Source organism: Eleginops maclovinus, chromosome 12, assembly GCF_036324505.1.
Source record: "Eleginops maclovinus isolate JMC-PN-2008 ecotype Puerto Natales chromosome 12, JC_Emac_rtc_rv5, whole genome shotgun sequence".
Lineage (NCBI taxonomy): Eukaryota > Metazoa > Chordata > Actinopteri > Perciformes > Eleginopidae > Eleginops > Eleginops maclovinus.
This window is the reverse complement of record NC_086360.1, coordinates 6,503,822-6,521,741: the sequence shown is the minus strand read 5'-3', so window position 1 is coordinate 6,521,741 and position 17,920 is coordinate 6,503,822. Positions and strand designations below refer to the sequence as shown.

General features: G+C 40.7%; 1 protein-coding gene across 3 annotated transcripts in view; it reads right to left on the bottom strand.

The window, feature by feature from the left end:
- rasgef1ba (RasGEF domain family, member 1Ba) overlaps window positions 1-17,920 on the bottom strand; it is a 119,517-nt gene that overhangs the window by 8,696 nt on the left and 92,901 nt on the right. For all 3 annotated transcript variants that reach the window (XM_063897874.1, XM_063897875.1, XM_063897876.1), the window contains 9 exons: window positions 14,085-14,267; window positions 13,620-13,742; window positions 13,333-13,470; window positions 7,113-7,328; window positions 5,709-5,783; window positions 4,675-4,770; window positions 4,135-4,237; window positions 1,886-1,965; window positions 384-479 (listed from right to left, as the gene is read on the bottom strand). In XM_063897874.1, the coding sequence (XP_063753944.1) occupies window positions 384-479; window positions 1,886-1,965; window positions 4,135-4,237; window positions 4,675-4,770; window positions 5,709-5,783; window positions 7,113-7,328; window positions 13,333-13,470; window positions 13,620-13,742; window positions 14,085-14,267 (1,110 nt within the window). The remainder of the gene's footprint in view (window positions 1-383; window positions 480-1,885; window positions 1,966-4,134; window positions 4,238-4,674; window positions 4,771-5,708; window positions 5,784-7,112; window positions 7,329-13,332; window positions 13,471-13,619; window positions 13,743-14,084; window positions 14,268-17,920) is intronic.

The following is a 17,920-nucleotide window of genomic DNA, read 5'->3' as shown; positions in this document are numbered from 1 at the left end:
CTTTTCTTATACGCTACAGTGCATGAAAATAAACGCTGTGTGATAAACATCTTAACTTCTTATACAATTGTAATCAACAATTGTTGCATACTGACATCACTTTAGATTCCTCCAGCAGCCATCTAGTACACAGATTTTATATGGTGATGTCACCATGCTAGGGAAATGACTACAATCAGAAGATTTACATTCACAAAAAACTTTATAACACACTACAGGAAAGGGAACACCTCAAAAAGCCCAAAAGGGCCCATTTAAGATATTGTTTTTTTCACCCAACCCTAAAAAATATTGTTTTTATATAGTGTACTACCAGATGTTTTCCCTCAGCTCTTACACACAAGCATGGTTGGTGTGTGTGTGCGTGTGTGTGTGTGCCTCACCTTCTCTCTGCTGCTGTTAGCGGTGATGGACCTCTGCGTGGCTCCTCTCAGTGCTGTTCTGTAGTTGTAGAAATTGCTTGAAGGGTCCATCTGGTGCTATGGAGGGAAGAAAAAAAAGAGTCAGTTTGAGATCAAGCAAAACAACTTCTTTAGAAGAGCCACTGAACACGAATAGAATCAACAAGCTCTCGATTGAACATATGAAGCTGTTTTCATCCCGTTGAAAGTCTTGGTTTGGTAAAACTTCAATATCCCGCCCAATCATTTTGACATTTCCTCATAATTTTAAGTTGTGGATTTGAAACGATAATGAAAGTAATCCTTAATTGCATAGCAAAAAGTAACTTCCTTAAATTTAATTCCACCCTGTTCACAAAAATGTGCTAACTCAAAGCCTTAGTGTTGTGACAGAGTTGGAGCTTTGTGATGCAGGAATCACGAGAAAGCCCATGCCATGGAGTCTGTGACCTCAAACAAACCGAGCAGCACGTCAGCTCTGAATTTTCACGTCAACAAAAATTACCACTTGGGACAGAATGTTCAGCGTTCCACTCAACTATGGCTCACAGGGACGGTAGAGGAGGGTTAAAGAAAATCATCAAAGGAGTAAAGAGATGAGGAGGTGTGTGATTGACAGAAGCAGAGAGACAGAGATGAACTCCGGTGAGACATGAGGGGAACCTAAATAACCGAGTCTGTGAAGAACAAAAAAACCCAGCCTGACTCGTCTCCGCCTCAGATCTCCTCTTTCAAAGGGTACGACTGATGTCCTATTGCGCTTGGAGAGCATCTCCCCTGCTGTATCTGTGGTTCCTCCTCAGGTACCAACACCCTACCCTCTATGCATACAGACATACATATGCATAGAGCAGGGTGGAAGGAAAGGTGGATATATGCTTTTATGTATGCTTCTTATTGAAAACAAAATAAAACTACGCCTCACATTAAAAGATGGAGGATTGTTCCGATGCCGAATATGTACCTTTCTTACCTATGAGACGAATTTAAAGGGGGCCTATTATGCTTCTTTCCAGGTTTCATATTTGTATTTTGTGCTCTTAGCCTATCACGTTCAATGTGTTAGAGCGCCAGCCAATAGAAGAGTGACAGTTACGAGGTGATGAAGGCAGAGGAAACACAGCAAATTGTTTATCAGCCAATGTGAGCTGTATGTGAGTCACAGTCACATCTCTGCTCTCCCACTCAGATCACCTTTTTCATCAGATCACTGTTCATCTGTTTTTATCATTGCACTTTCTTTTTTATCATTGCACACAAACAATTGACTGACAAAAGAAGAAGCTCGCCCACACACCCGCACCGTGGTTAGTCATCAGTGTTGAAAACAACCATGGGGCTTCTAATATGTGGGCATACAGTACAGGGGAAATGAGCATTGGACAATTAAAACAGAAGAGAACATGACATGTACTGTATGTTGAAAATGCATATTTGTTGAGTTGTTCACATCTGCTTTCTATTTATTTTTAATGCAAACTTACTTCTAAGATGTCAAACTTGGCCGTTTTGACTTTACTCCACGTCTTCTTTAGCCTAGACACAGGACTCATGTTCATCCCAGCTGCAAGATGGACACAAAAAAAATAAAGGACAATGAGAGATATTACACATCCAAGAAAACACCCTAACATGCTTGCAATAACACATGTCACTTTCCCATTGAACCAGACAGACCACCCCCCCCCCCCCCCCCTTCCGCCCTTCCTCCCATGTCAGTCATCCTTGAACATCCATTCACCTTCCCCCCCTTTTATTTTTTTTCCACTGTTGTTTCTTCTGATGCAGCGAGGCAAAAGGCCGCAGGAACAATGGAGTTAACACACGCCTCGTTTCCCCTCCAGGCTCTCTGCTTCCCATATGGTAATTGTGTGTGTGTGTGTGTGTGTGTGTGTGTGTGTGTGTAAGTGTGTGTGTGTGTGTGTGTGTGTGTGTGTGTGAGGTTCAGGCACTAAAGGTCACCGCCAGAGCAGAACAACAACACAAAACAACCCCTCCAGCACACACAAAGAAAGTCATATCCACACAGGGAAATATAAAGCCCTACACCGCTAAATCTCATTTTCTTCCTGAACCCGCTCATCTTCCCAGGAGACACTTTGAGTTTGACATGACACTTCAGCACAGAAGGAATGTAAAGGCCGACCGAATCGGCACGCTACGGTGTGTTTCAGATCGAAAATGGCTCCATTTACACTAGTGTATGTGTTGTGGACAGGTGTGGGGTGTGGTAGTCGCCCCGCTGGGACCCACACTCCCCTTTATGGGAACAATAATACACCGTTTATGTATCTCCTTTTCAGCACCGACATAATGTTGCAGAGGAGACACAAACAGTTGGTCTCTTTTTATATTTTATTTAAAAAAGGGTCAGCCATTCCAAATTTACTCTCAAAGACATCCAAATTAAATATATTCTGTAGTGTCTCCAAAACCGTGTTCATTTTCATACGGCTTCTATAGATATCAATATAAATTCTGGACAATTGGGAAATGGCTGCATTCCTCTTTTCGTTAAATATTCTCTGCTATTTTCTACAAATTGAACATATTAGTAGAAATATTAGCCAATTCAAACCTGCCCAAGTCATATACCGTTTTCTTTCTTGTTTTGGCAGATGATTTATCTGATTAAGATATACATTTGACTCAATTCTGGATGTATCATTTTCATTTATTCTACAAAGCCACACAGATAGTTTCTGTTTCTTTTCACCCAAGTTTTGATATAATTCCCTACACTAGAGCTTGTTACTGATCCTGGCCTGCAATGGATTGGGATTCGAAAATAAATCTGTTCATCTCTTGCTAACAAGAAAATAATCCAAGCAGACTTGCTCCTCCAAGAGCCAAACACAGACCAGTCTGGCTAAACACAGATGAAGGAAGCGTTCATTTGCTTACATAATTTGTGTGAACTAACCCTTTAATTAGATCCCAAACACACCATCTAACCCTGGTGGTTCCCTGGAGGTGGCTTTGCCTGTGGCTCTCTTTCTATCTCTCTGGGGAGAAGGACAGAGGACAGCTGGCACTCCAATATCCTCTCCCTTGTTGCCCCTCACCATAACACGCTCCCTCCCTCTCTGCCTCTCCCTCCTCCCTCGTGGGCTCACTCTCTCTGGTCAGTGCTGACCATCTGCCTGTATGGTTTGTTCTGCGTCCACTTCCAGCTTACACCCCCTTCCTCCCTCCCCCTCATTGATCTGGACAAACAGGGCCTCCCCCTTCTGGACTGAGAGGATGACCAGATGCCCTGTGCTATAAACCCTGGGACATCTTGGATCCCCAGAGCCTGTTCTCCTGCAAGGTCTCTAAATTGTCTTAAGGGTGCTTTAGGACTTTAAAAATGATGTTAGCTGTGCTTGGAATATTTTTAGGGTACATTTTAACACACATTTATGACTCAAAGCTGGTAAATTAGCTTTGGCAAAGGTGAAAAATGACTTTTTTTTATGGTTTTGTTTAAATCAACCAATAACCATCCAACCATAGGTCTCTCCCAAAGCTTAAAAGAGGACATATTATGCTAATTTTCAGATTCACATTTGTATATTGTGCCTCTACTGTGACATGTTTGCATGCTTTAATGTTTAAAACTGTCTTTATTTTCCCTCTCACACTGCCCAGTCTGCTTAGATTGGTCAGAAAAATTGCCTAGTAGCTGTCCTGATTGACATAATAATAAAAGCCTAAATCAAATTTCACGGCAAGAAAAAAGAGCACAACTTACATATGATAGCCATGAGGGAGTTAAAGTTGCCGATGTTGTAGCATTCACGCGCCACGTCAATGAAAAACTCCATGACCCGAGCTCGGTGCTTCTTCTTCACGGGCTGTTAACAAAATGAAAAGCATTGGCAAAAACAGACTGGTTAATTGTTTTGTTTTTTGATCAGTTTCTTTTCTAAAAGTGTGGTTTGCTCGGTTTGCTTTTGAAGTATTGGTAGTTTTTGTGGTTTTTACTTGATGCTAAAACAAGGGATTTATTCAAAAGAAGACATTAACTGGTTCCAGTTTGGTTCAAGTAACGCAGTTTTCTCTGATGTAATTGTACAGATGAAAAAAATATATAATCTTTCTTGGCTTGGAAAAACATTTGTTGAAAATGGGCCGTTTTCTCTTCAGTTTAAAAATAGACATTTTGGTTTTCAGACTTTTTTTTGGTCCATTCAAGCTTTGTCCTTATTGTGTTCTTTAAAATCAATCAGTCATAACAGCCCAATGCCAATTTCTATTCAAGAGTGGGGTTGGTCTCATGTTCATTACTCACCATGCAGATTTCTGTAGCCACCAGATAACTGAGTCTGTTGAACCATTCCACATAAGCTTCCAGGTTGCTGGCCTTCTTGTGATCACTGAAGCAGCTCTAAAACGACAACAACAGACTTTTTAATTAGCATTTTAACTTGTCGCAAAGCATAAAAAGTGATGAAGCGGAAAAAATAAAGCTGATATATGCTTTATTTCCCCCCACTTTCCTCAGTCAAGGCTTAAACAAAATAACTATTTGGCTTAGAAGACCTGTAGCCAATCACGGTTAATTTCATGCTGCTTCTATACGCACAATAGTGGTCAATGTTATTCACATTATGCATGCTGGTCCTTTGTGAGGATTCCTCTTGATCCAATTCCACTCATTCCTTTGGCCTTACGCCACTCACCCCCATGTAGTGGCTACCACCAGTGGACTTGTCGATTTTCAAACACACACACACACACACACACACACATTCCTGTCTTTTCCAAGTGGCTTGTTGCAATAGGAGGCAGCCTACCCTGAGGCACAAAGGCAGCCTTAACCCCCCGTCACCTTACTTCCAAAAAAGAGGGGGACTGTTGCCTAGCAGCCGAACGCCAGACAAGAGAACCCATGGCCAGACACACACATTAAGAATCTCACACACCCCTTCCCTAAACAAACCCTTGGCAGCAGCGGTTGCTAGGAGATGAGGGCGCATGCACGCTCATCCAGCCGCTGGAATTATTTTAGAAAATTGTCGGTGGGGTGTGTCCGAGTTTATGTTTCTGAACCTGTGCAAAGAGCGGATATTTGGTCTGCTGTTACAGTCTGGAAATCCACTGCCCCCTCTTTTACCCATGCGGTGGCCCATCTCTGTGTGTTGTGTAAACGTTACATCTGTCTGGAATAGAAACTAGGCCGTCTCACTTGTAACCCACATCAGGCACAGACTTAACAGGTCTGCACTGCACACAGGATTACAGCCAAAAAAAGAAGATCGCATAACTACTGATCCTTGTGTGCTCTCTTATCTGTTACTGTTAGAAAAAACATGCAGACATTACCTTATCGTTGTCCAGAGGGTCTTTCTGGACAAATGCCTGAACAAATTCTTCAGGTCCGATGTAACTCAGTCTCTCCTGAGAAGGAAAGAACAAAATATTTAGTTTGCTGAATGCTAGGGCCGGACAATGTGGCCAACATCTTTTATCCTGATGTAGGAAGATTCGTACCTCCATAAGGATATTTAAATCATGATAAAGCATGTTTTTCTGGTCATAAAATCTATACATTCACATGGAATAACCACATGGAGAAGGCTTTTTCATTTAACTGAGAAAAATATACATAACATTTTCAAGAAAATGTATAGACTCTATCACTATTCTTTACTTTCCTACATTTATCAATACCCTTCAAATGGAAGTGACATAACTTGTTGATGGTAATACCCTATACAGTAAGTAATGGGAGCATTTCCATAAAAACGGCCCCATTATGATCATTTTCAGGTTTCATTTGGTTAAACACAGATAAGGACAACCTTTGTATTGTGGGCGTCAACTGTGACATGTTAACATGCTTTAATGTTTAAAAAGTGCTTTAAATTTTGGGATTTTATCCTTTGCAGACCATTTACATGCACAAAAACCCATATAACACACTACAGGAAAGGGAGAACCTCAAAAAGCATAATAGGGCCCCTTTAAATTTAAAGTGCATTTCAGACATTTCTGCAAAACAAAACAAAAAACGGTGTGTTTCTTACGGATATATCCAAAAGAATGTGACTAAATTGCATACTTATTCAAGCACCAGTACCTATGCTACATCACATGATTTCCTATTGCATTTGCTTTTTTTAAACCCATTTTTCCTCACACATGCAAGTATAAAAAGTAATAGGAGTTCATCATAACATAATTTCAGTTTTTCAAATCGCAATGTTAAAACGTGCATTAAAAACATGGGAAATCGGAGTAAGTGTTATACATCTCGACTAACAACCTTGATGTTTACGATCGAGTGATTTGGTTTTTCAAAGACAAACTGACATGTAATGAACATAAAGCAGTGGTCAACGACATTGTTTAAAATCAATGCTGTGGTGGGTCAGATGTGGGAGCATCTCGACGATCACACAGATTTCTAAACCATCATTCATTTCAGCTCTCCACTCTCTCTCTCACATGTTCTCCTCTACAGCATCGATTTATTCTCTGTCACAAATGTTTATATGAGTTTAAGACAGTGGCAGGATTTCTGAAATTGTCTTCTAAGATATCATTCACATCTCAATTTGGTTTGACCAATCGCAACACATTGTTTAGAGAATGGATTCAGGACGAGGCAGATGCAAATGGCCATTGTGTGCCATGACTGGCTCCATAATATTTCTTTAGATCAATGGGGATTGTCCTTGACATAAAAAAGGACAAAACATTGAAATTAAGAGTATATAGACTCACCAGTTCTATGTGTGTGAGCTGTTGGGCCACAGTGAATGGGTCGTTGCAGATGGACAGCATGTCTCTCTGGCTGGCTGCTTGGGGCTTCGCCTTAACAGCCGTCAGCCGCTCAGCAGCTGTGGCGTCGATCTTCACCAGCGCCTCCTCGTACTGGCTGAGCACTGTAAGCCTCCTGATCAGACCCTGGCTCATCTGACTGACCGCCTTCCTGTAAACCTGGTGGATGGAAATAGTTGGAAAAAAATCAGTAACTCAAGGTAAGGAGCTTCAAAAGTTGTATTGATTAACTTTGGAATCCAATATACTCCTTGATGCACAGCTTCAGAAATTGTTATCAATATTTGCATAAAGCTTCAGCATAACAAGGTTCTTTTTACATGAAAAACTCACTTTTGATCTTTGAGAAACCCTACAAAACCACAAACTCTTAATCACAAAAATCTAGATGGGTGTGGGTCTGAAGCGCAATGGAGACACTATAACAGCTACAACATGGACACTGAAGTTTAATTGTCTTAGCAACCACAGTTTTTAATGGCGCATAGATGCTTCAAACATTCACAAGTGGGGTAAATACAGACTTCTTATGTCATAGAAAAAACATACAAATCTCTTAAGCTTGTGTTCACCACTGACCTTATTCAGGCTTCTAACCAAAAACACTTTGAGACAACAGAACGGGAAAAGTTAAATGCTTACTAATTCTCCGGGTTCTATGAGAACAAGAACAAGTATTGTATAAAAGTGACCTAAACCTCCCGTAGCATGCGTGCAGCTACTTTGTTTTGCTCAGCTGTAGGCATTTAGGTTAATCCCTAACCACTCATCTGTGGCAGAGAGTGATAATAAGCTCACTGAAATTTACAACGCTCCTGTTGACTGCATGTCAGCAGAACTAACTGAGGCAAGCTTTCCGCCTTCAAAATTGATCTGGGTGAAAAAGCATATTTTTGTTCATGTACAGGGAGGGTCACTCACAACGTTTCTGCAACCTCTTCCTGCCTGCAGCTTTTAGCGCTCTAGGCTCAACAAGTGACAAAAGGGGGGAGGGGACTCAGAGCCTTTGCCTTGTAAATTAATAGGTTGTCCTGTTTTTAACCTGCAGTCCAAACTGGCCACGATTAGATGATTATTCCCTCACTGATGGCAGTTGAGAAGTGGCCCAAAAAAGGGAAGAAGGACATGTGTATTTGATTATGTACATTTGGAAGAGACGGCTGTTTTTGTATGTACTTGGAAGATCCTGTTAATGGCCTCTTTCCATACCACCGGTATGTGCTGCTTTTCTCACGACCGCAACCCTCCTCCCTTAACTTTCTGTCGAATCAGCCTCCAGAATCTGGGTTTTACAAACAAGGATCTAGTTCAACAGGGTGGGTAGAAACACAGCAGGGCATTATAATTGATGTGGAGGCCAGGAATATTGTAAGCATCAAGTTTGAAGACGAGTTGTCAGTGGGGGAAAATGAGCAGACTCTCATCACACTGCTGGAAACAGCCAGGGCAGGACCCTTTCTGAAATTCACTTCCCAGGGCGTGACTAATGGATCTGTCTGTCTGGTGCTGGGGCTGTGATAGGTGTGATGGAACATGAACAGAAACATTCACATGTCAGCCAAACAACTGCAACTCTCTGGATATTGCATTTTTGGAACGGGTTGATTGAAAAAGCACTTCACAGAGTTAAGAAAAATGAAGCTGTAGAAAAAAAGAAATCAAATAGTAGTAGGCGTCAAGACGGATTGGAGATCAGAGAGAACACATCTAAAAGTAATGTCATATATTTCATAATGATATTTTTATAAGTATTAAAAAAAAGGTTACAAGCAAGCCTTAATTTTGCTTTTTTTTAGAACAACATTCCAAAATCAAGGGATCGATTAAAATGTATTGAAAATAATCATTAGTTGCAGCCCTACATGAAATACCTCCATTCAGCCATTGCAATATAAGTGTAAACACAGTACACACTCAGCTAAGGCTCGACCACACTCACAGTTGGTCAACAGTGAGACAAGCCACCAGTGAAAACCGCTCCAGTTACCACACCAAAGTCAGCCATCTGCCGAAGCTTCTGTCCCCACCACAAACAGAGAACGTGCCAGGGTCAGATATATATAGTCACCAATCTTGGAGACAACAGCCCGCCTGACATTTCTAAGCAGTGGGCTTCACACTTGTTCATTAAAACTATTGGCTTTACAAATGACAGTTCCTGGTAGGGGCATGTGGTTCCCTCCGCTATTGACCCTGGCACTGATCCTGAGATGGCAGACGGCTGCTCCCTACAAGTCACAATGACTGAGCGCGTGGTTGCATCCTGCCATCATATAGCTGGAGCTCCTGTTTTCTTGGCAACATACTTTAACTTCCTGTGAAGTTCCACCTGACCCACACAGAAAGCCTCACTGTTTTTAGCAGGTTAGCCAAGCAGGCCTGATAGTGAACAGATAGTAAAAGCTGCAATGAAGGGAATTATCTGTAAACATATCCCTCTTGCCAAGACATGATAAGAAAGAAATACAACCCAACCCCCTACCAATGATGCATTGGCATGTAGCATTCGGTTGTGCTAAGTCCAGGTCCCTTCTTGAGTCATTAAGCCAATTGTTCATAAGCAATTTGCAAGTCAATTAATAGCAAGTCTTGAAGTTCTCTTGCTGACTGCTTTTTTTTGATCATGTAAGTCTACCATGAGTCAATACTCTGGCCTAGATCTCTAGAAATGTACCAAAAGCAAAATAAAGGAATCTGCCTCAATAGTGCCAGATGTTCTTGGCTTGCTAATGTCGGCTCTTGGCGACTTAAAGACGTGTCCCACCCAGGTAAACAATAAAGTTGAGTTTTATCCTTTTAGTTTTGAAATAGGATCAATTATTTTACTTTTAAAAATTTTTATTAACCATACCCTAACGTTGATGTTCCTAAACACTTCAAACAAACATTGGCACCTGCCATGAAAGGGTCTCGTGAATGCAGCATTTGTCATAAAAACAGAAATGCTTTGCATCAAGTGTATCAGGCATGCACACTGGATTTATAATATGTGATCTGTTTTTTCATAATAAAGCATATAAAATATTTTTTTTTTTTACAGAGGTAAATATGGTATGGAGGTATTTTACATCTTCATTCCTTCTTTGTAACTTCAGCAAGGATTTAGAAAAAGGCCTAGTGGAAAAGAAGCAGGGCAGTCCTTTCACTGGTATTGTCTGTAGTCTTTTTTTTTTTTTTTTAAGAAATTTTTTGCAGATTTTGAGGGAAGGCAAGAACTCCTAGCCATCAAATGAAGTCAGATGAAGATCACAGCACTTGTTTTCTTCTTGACTGCTGCTTCCCTATATATCCAACCACATCCATAATGACAGTATTGCAACAGAGATCAAGGTCCTTGAATGTTTTGAGTGTGGTCTGGACACGACTCTGAGCAGATGTCCGGGAAATCTATTCTGGACTCAAAGTGCTGTGGTCAACGCTCTAAAACTCTGTACTAAAGACCTGCTTACAGTTGGACATTTGGGTTTTCTGTGAGAAACATGGAAGAAAATCAGTTCTGATCACACCCCCTCTGTTGGACTGTGCCATGGCGTTCACACTTTCCAGAGCAAGGAATCATGTTTATTATCACGGGATCATCATCTATGAATATGAATAAACTATACGACAACTTTACATCCTCAACTTTTGCTTGTGGCGATATTGTCAATGTTCTTGGTCACGCTGTGCTAATCATGAGCACACATGCCTTTGGCCTACATGATATTACAGAAGGGATTTGTTAAGCATTGTAAAGGGTGGCTTTGTCAACAGAGTAAATACATCTTGTAGTGTATCTTTTCTTTCTTTTATTGGCATAAGTCAAAAGTTCTGTTCATTCGGGGACATTCAAAAGGCAGCATCAACATTGGTTTGGTTTCCCAAATAAATTATATATTGACAGTCCATGACTTTAAGGAAAGTTCCTGCTATTTCTGAGAAAGCACACAAGTGAGCAGTGTAATAAATTATAGCCAACGTTTCTTAACAATCTGCCTGTTAAATCCAACTTTCTGGTTCAACTTTCAAAGTACCTATCTTGTACCCATATGTGTTGTGTAATGAGTAAATATAGGCAGCTTTTTGGAAAATATCACATTCAATTTAACCGATAACAAACTGTAGATAGAAAGACTAAACCTGAATAAAGTGGAGAAACTCAAATACTGCAGATGCTTATTAATGACTTCCGATGGCATAGTTTGGATCATCTTGTCCCCATAACGTTACAGACCACTGCAAATCAATGGTAAAATGGCCCTCCATAGACGGTTGTTCAGAATCAGACACATCTTGTGCATTTTCCCATAATGTGTAACCCATCTGTAGCTGAAATGTCTAAGCGTTTATGAAACAAAATGCCTGCAGTAATCTACACCATTACCTAATAGTGTAGCCATTGACTCATATAAAAACACCTGTGGCTTTCAAATATATCAATGCACTTACAAAAAGCACATGTTTCTTATTATGTTAAATGACCGAGCATGAAAAATATCATGCAAGGTAAAGTTCAGTGGAATCCTCTGCTACATGGTGTTCTGTTGCCTCGAGGCCAAGAATATATTTTTTTTCATCAAAAGTATATTTGGAGGGGTGGTGTGGATATCAACTGCAGCCAATCTAGTGTGAAATCAAAGATGTTTTTATGACCAGCATCCATGTCTTTGAGCATGACTGAGTCTATTACTGGTGGTGGGTTGATAAGTGTTTTATGTGCAGATGGGTATAACAGAGCAGACGTGGGGGCTGTAAATGTGTCCAAGTGACATGTGAGAAGGGTATTGATTTCTAGATTAAATTCAGGATCAATACTACTGCTTGTACTATTGATGAGTCATGTGTAACCTGCATTAAACCTGTGGGGATGGGGTGGGTGGTGTTTTTCTTGTGTTGAGCAGTGAATGGGGGATGTTTGTGTCTTCCATCACCACCCTCCCCCAAAGATACACAAACTTGGTACACATTCCCAAGCAGAGCACACCGACACGCATTTAAAACCATCAGGACATGCACTAAAACCACCCTGATTCATGATGACTAACCCAATAATGTGTCTAGACTGGAGAAAAGTGAAGTGGGAATGCTTCCACTATTGACAAAAGAGGGGAAAGAACATTATATATAAAGTGTAATTATAGTGGTAAAGGACGAAGATGGTTTGTGAAAACTCCCTGAGAAGTACAGAATAGGAAAACTTAAACTAGGATGATGAGGGAAATTAGTAGCATATCCTGGGACCCATTGGGAAAAACAAATAGCAGCAACAAATAGTTACACCTGATAAACTTTAAGACTTAAATGGTCATTTAACAGACTTTGTCCAGTAGGTGAAATAACACTGTATTTATAGGGTAATATGGGCGTTATATTGCTGTTACATGGGTGTGATATGGATCTAATAACAGTGGAATATAGTCGGAATAATACTATTGGTGTAATACGGTGTAATAACGGTTCCAGAAAGTTACCTTTTACATTTCTAGTTGTAAAATTAAACAAACTGGCTACTTTAAAGATGTTTTTGAACTCTTTACAGGCTAGCTGTTTTCGCCCTGCTTTTAGACTTTACGCTACACTAATCAAAAACCACCAATCTCTTATCTAACTCCAAGCAAAAAGCTAATAATAATTTCCACCAAAAAAGTAAACTAATTGTTTTGCCATATTAGCATTTCTCTTCATGGCCGACAATGCATGAGTCGCTGGGTTTAAAAACAACTCTTCTGAATCAAGACTGGAGGGTATGCATGTGCAACAAAGATAACAGAGGGCAAGAGACAAAAACAGTTCTACCAAGCTAAATAAACTTAGATCCAAATAGTGCAGCATAGGCTAACGTGAAAATTCAACTTTGCAACAGTGAAACAATTCAAATGCTGCCGAGGAAGGATCGCCACATGGACAACAAAAAAGGCCACCTATCCCATGAACAAAGGGGCTTTTCTCTCAACTCAGCCAGCCTGAAAACGGCTTTGTTGCCAGAGATACCCCTTAACCACTATGTGCAAAAATCTGCCTTGCCTGTAGCTTTGCCTCACGTGCAGTCCAAACAACAGCATCCAATAATATGTGATAACACCCACACATATTATCAGCAGACAAGTCTTTGGTTAAGTTTCTTATTTAGTACAAATAACTGTTTTGTTGCATCTTTACGGTGAACATCAGTAAAAAGACTGACCTCGTCTCCACTGGCCAGCCGGTGGGTCAGCTCTTTCAAACTCCTCATCATCCGCTCATCTCTAAAGTCGTACGGGAACGTTTCCGTCCACTCTGTCAGCAGCTGGAGGATCTTGGGAGCGATCTTTCTGACTCGTATCTGAAAAATTCAATATAGCAAATAAAAAAATAGACAATGGGGAAAACCAAGGTAAAGGTCAAGATTTTTTAAGTATGATAATAGCTGAGTCCTGTTGGAACACAATATCCTACAATTTCCCAAACTTCATGCAGAGGAGTATAAATTACCTTGTCCGCTTGGGAGTCGCTGAGTCGTTGTTGCTCCATGCAAAGGTGACACACCTTCGACATAAGTTCGTGTGGGCGGATAAAAAGACGTGAGCTGAGCAGGAAGGTGAAGATGTAAGTCCTCTGTGGAGATGAAAGATAAAACATTTACCACAAAACTAACTGCGTGATGTCAAATTGATTGTTTAACATAATCAATTTGACTTAAGTAGCTTTAAATCAACATGTTTACATAAAGAACACAATAAAAAAAATCCAAGGAGGGGTAATTAGAACTTTTCATCCCCTTTATATGGAAAGAAAGAAGATACAAGAAAGCCACGTATGCACCAACGGGCTCAAAGCACAAGACAGAACAAAAAGAAGAAAGGCTCGACTTTTTTACTTTGATGAAGCAGCAAAGAAAAAGAAAAAAGGCCAGGGGTAAAAAAAAAACACTTAACTAAATATAAAAGCAATACTCACATCTGGAAAATAGTCTAAAGTCGGGACCAAGTGGTGAATGAGGGCCTCCAGGGAACCAGACGTTAGGTTGTTGTCATGATAATAGAGGCCGGAATAGCCTTCCTCTTTAGTCTGGTACAAGTTTTTGTTGTAGCCGCTAGTGTTTAGCTGCCCCGTGAACGGTGGTGTCTGAGGCATGTTGTCCTGCAAAGAGAAAGAGGACAAACACAAGAACGGTCAGTCATCAACACTCTGGCTTCTTCTTCTCCGATAGATATTTCACCACAGATGCTGATGCAGAGTGGCCAGACAAATCCAAAATAGCTCTCAGAAACAAACACAGACGGCAAAAGCTTGGAGTAGGTCAGTAAACATCCTTCCGCCTCTGGATCTCTGCGGTTTCTGGGTTTGGATTTGGTTTATTTGGAAGCACCAATGGTTTACTAAAAGTCTACGATTGAAATGCAAACTGTGGTTGACACAGAAAAAGCATGAGAGAAAAGAAACATAGGAAGTTCATGAGTCAGCCCTACAATGAAAATCATGAGAATAGACACTTTTAAAACGTATGAGTGTCTTTCTCTACAGAACTGGTTATAGCCAAGTGAAAGGCTAGTGTGCATCACCTCATAAGAATAAACTGTTAATTAATGGTAATAACCAAATTCTCAGAAAAAACAACATACCAATATTTAACATTTCACCTATACTTTCCTAGAAATCTTGCAACAGTAAATTTATTCAGAATGCCTAACTAAAACACAGTTAGGATTTAACGTCAGAGACATAAAGGAAGTTCTGTGTTGAAATGTGCATACACAGAAATAAGGACATGCAAGAGATTACTGGTCAATCTGTAGCCCTGCAGGATGTCTTGACACTTGGTTTACCCTGAAATCACTTGGTATGATCGCATTGCTTGTTTACTTCCATTGCCACCACGTGTGTGTGTGTGTGTGTGTGTGTGTGTGTGTGTGTGTGTGTGTGTGTGTGTGTGTGTGTGTGTGTGTGTGTGTGTGTGTGTGTGTGTGTGTGTGTGTGTGTGTGTGTGTGTGTGTGTGTGTGTCAATGAGGCAGAACAACTCATGATGCAGGGTAGACAAGGATGAGTGCAGAAGCACGTGTGCAGTCCTTTGCCAGGGTTCTAGCGTCTCACTAGCACTCATCAAAACGATTCTTGTCAAAGTACTCCTGCAGTGTAATCCACTTCTAATTTATTCTTAAATTCCACAATTGTAATTTACAAGGAGGAAGTGATGGTATTATATAAAAAAAACTGTTTGTGGAGAAGGAAAAAATATATTATTTATATTATTTTGGTCAAACAGTTTGGAAATGTTGTACAGTATTAGATTTGGCATAGCACTAGTCTGGTTGCATGTGTTCAGACATATTACATTTGAGAACACTTATGGCAAATAAAAACATATTCATAATTCTCCCATTAAGTTACCAATGCAAGTTTTGTTTAATGCACATAGTGACTAATGACAGATGTGCCAGGGGAATTTTTAATGATTTTTATTAATGTCTCAATGCTTCAATAATATTGGATCCTTGATCATTGTATCGATCCCGATTCATGTATTGTTACAACATTCTGTTGCACTGAACAAAGGTGCATTTTACTGTTCATTAGTTTCACTTTTCATTTGCAAGAAAAGGGAATCCTCAAACTACCAAACATCTTAATGTCCTAACATATAAATCTCAAACTGGTCCTCACAAAGATTTAACAACAAGCCCATACACACTTTCCTCTGTCAGCCTCCTGACCTCTGAACCTGGCACTTCGGCTCAATCCCATGCCAGGCAGACTTATGGCTGCTGAAATACAAAGGCCTTTTCACACAGAGAAGGGGTCGCATAGGGTGCAACAACTCCGCCCCCACACACCATCACAACCCTCCACACCTTCTACACAATATGCCCCCCCCCCCCGTGGCTGTCTGCCAAGTCAGGAAGCCTTTAGGTGGTGCCAGGGAAGGATATGCGGCTGCCAGGAGGTATTCACTGCACCTGCCCACACACTGCCACAAGGAGTTCAAAACCATTTAGGGCTTCACCGTCCTGTGATGTAATGTAGGTTGCAGAGGCGGCTTACATAAGAAAGAATAGAAAATCAGAACGATGAACATCTGCTGAACAGACCGGAGGGGAGATTTACAGGAACTATTTACTAGCTTTTAACACCGACACAGAAGACCTGAGCTCTAAAATCCCAAAGCACAGTTACGTGCTCTTTGACGCTCAGTATAAATACCAAAACGACCCGTTTATTCATACGTTCTGTTAAAGCCTCCACACACGAGACAAATCTCCCAACACTTCCATTTTCACACGCATGCCGGCCCATAATGCATGTGTGCACACAAAGACCATCGCTATTATTCAGCCAGACAACCGTGGGCATTTCCATGAGAAAGGCGAGTTTGAGGAGTCAGAGCACAGCGGCCTGAGCATCTGCTGCACCATGTGGCTTCCCCGCAGATAGGGAGAGACCACGACATCACAAGTCTGATGAAGGGATACCCTGTAAACTCTACAGGATCTTTGTTTACTCCACTGGGGCTTTCTTGCTGAGCCCAAGTGCTCGTTTCTTTTTAAGTACAAAACCGCAAGTTTTTACTTGGTAGCATTCAAGTACAACCACATAGGTCTACTGTCCACAAAGCAGCTCTTCACACACCACTGGGGTTCAGATGGAGAGCACATCAACAGCAGCAGGTGATGGAGGACTGAGAACAAGCATCATTCACTTTTCCCAGCTGGGATATAAACCACCAGCGCCCCTTATCCCACGCTAACTTATCTTATGATTATTCTGGGGGGTCGTTTTTGTCCGACTGAGAATTAACAACTATTTTATTACTTCCCTTTCTCATTTTTCTGTAAACAATATTATTTCTTAAGAGAAAGTTGATATATGAAAAAATTCTGAATATATAAAAATAATTGAGGGAAAATGAGAGCACTTGTTGAATCAGGAATCTGCATTGTCCAGTTGCATAAGTGCACTCCTGGTTGCTGCCATACTTTTAACATTCAATGTTGGCACCAGTTGTATCAGCCAGTTCAGTTAGAATGGAATTGATATCAAAAAGTCGGACTAGTTGGTGCTTTTGCAGATATGTCGAGTCCAACTGCTCAAACCCACAAATCCCCTAAAGGTTGCATGGACCTCAGATCATAGGATTAAAGTTGTATTTAACCTTCAGTGTAGTGAAACCAATCTCCCTCTAGATGCCTTTAAAAAGGAGTTCAGTTTGTATTAATATAATGCCGCCAGGGGCAGGTGGGCCTGTTTGAAGATAAAAGCTGTGTTGCTAATAAATAAATAAAAAATGGTAGATGTATTCCTCTCCAATCTCTTTGTCTCCTATAGCTGAAGAGAATGTTTGACATCCAGTTCATGTAGGTCCGTAGTGAGCATTTTAAACCCAAAGACAAAACTGGGCATTTTATTCATGCTCATCCATGTTCTATTGATTGTTTTTCCAAGTGTAGTTACCGTAACTTATATAGGGCTTTACAAAAACCTAGGTTAGAGATTTCTTCTATCGAGAGAAGTAAGAGAAGAAAATTAACCTGAACTCTGAAAGATTAGGGACATGTTAGGCAATAATATAGACCCTATCCACAGACCAAAGAAATGCTAATTGGTTTGGTTTAACAGCAAGATGACACCACCAACACTATCTCTGCGCTAGAGCCAAAAGTGTGTGTTCTCACCAGCTGCAGCCTTCACCCTAATCCTAAAAACAAAGTGCAGCATGCTTACAGGCAGCAACAACTGAGTCACATAGAGTTACATTTGGCTTCCAGGTGGCGTGTGTAGTAGTAGTAGCAGTAGTAGG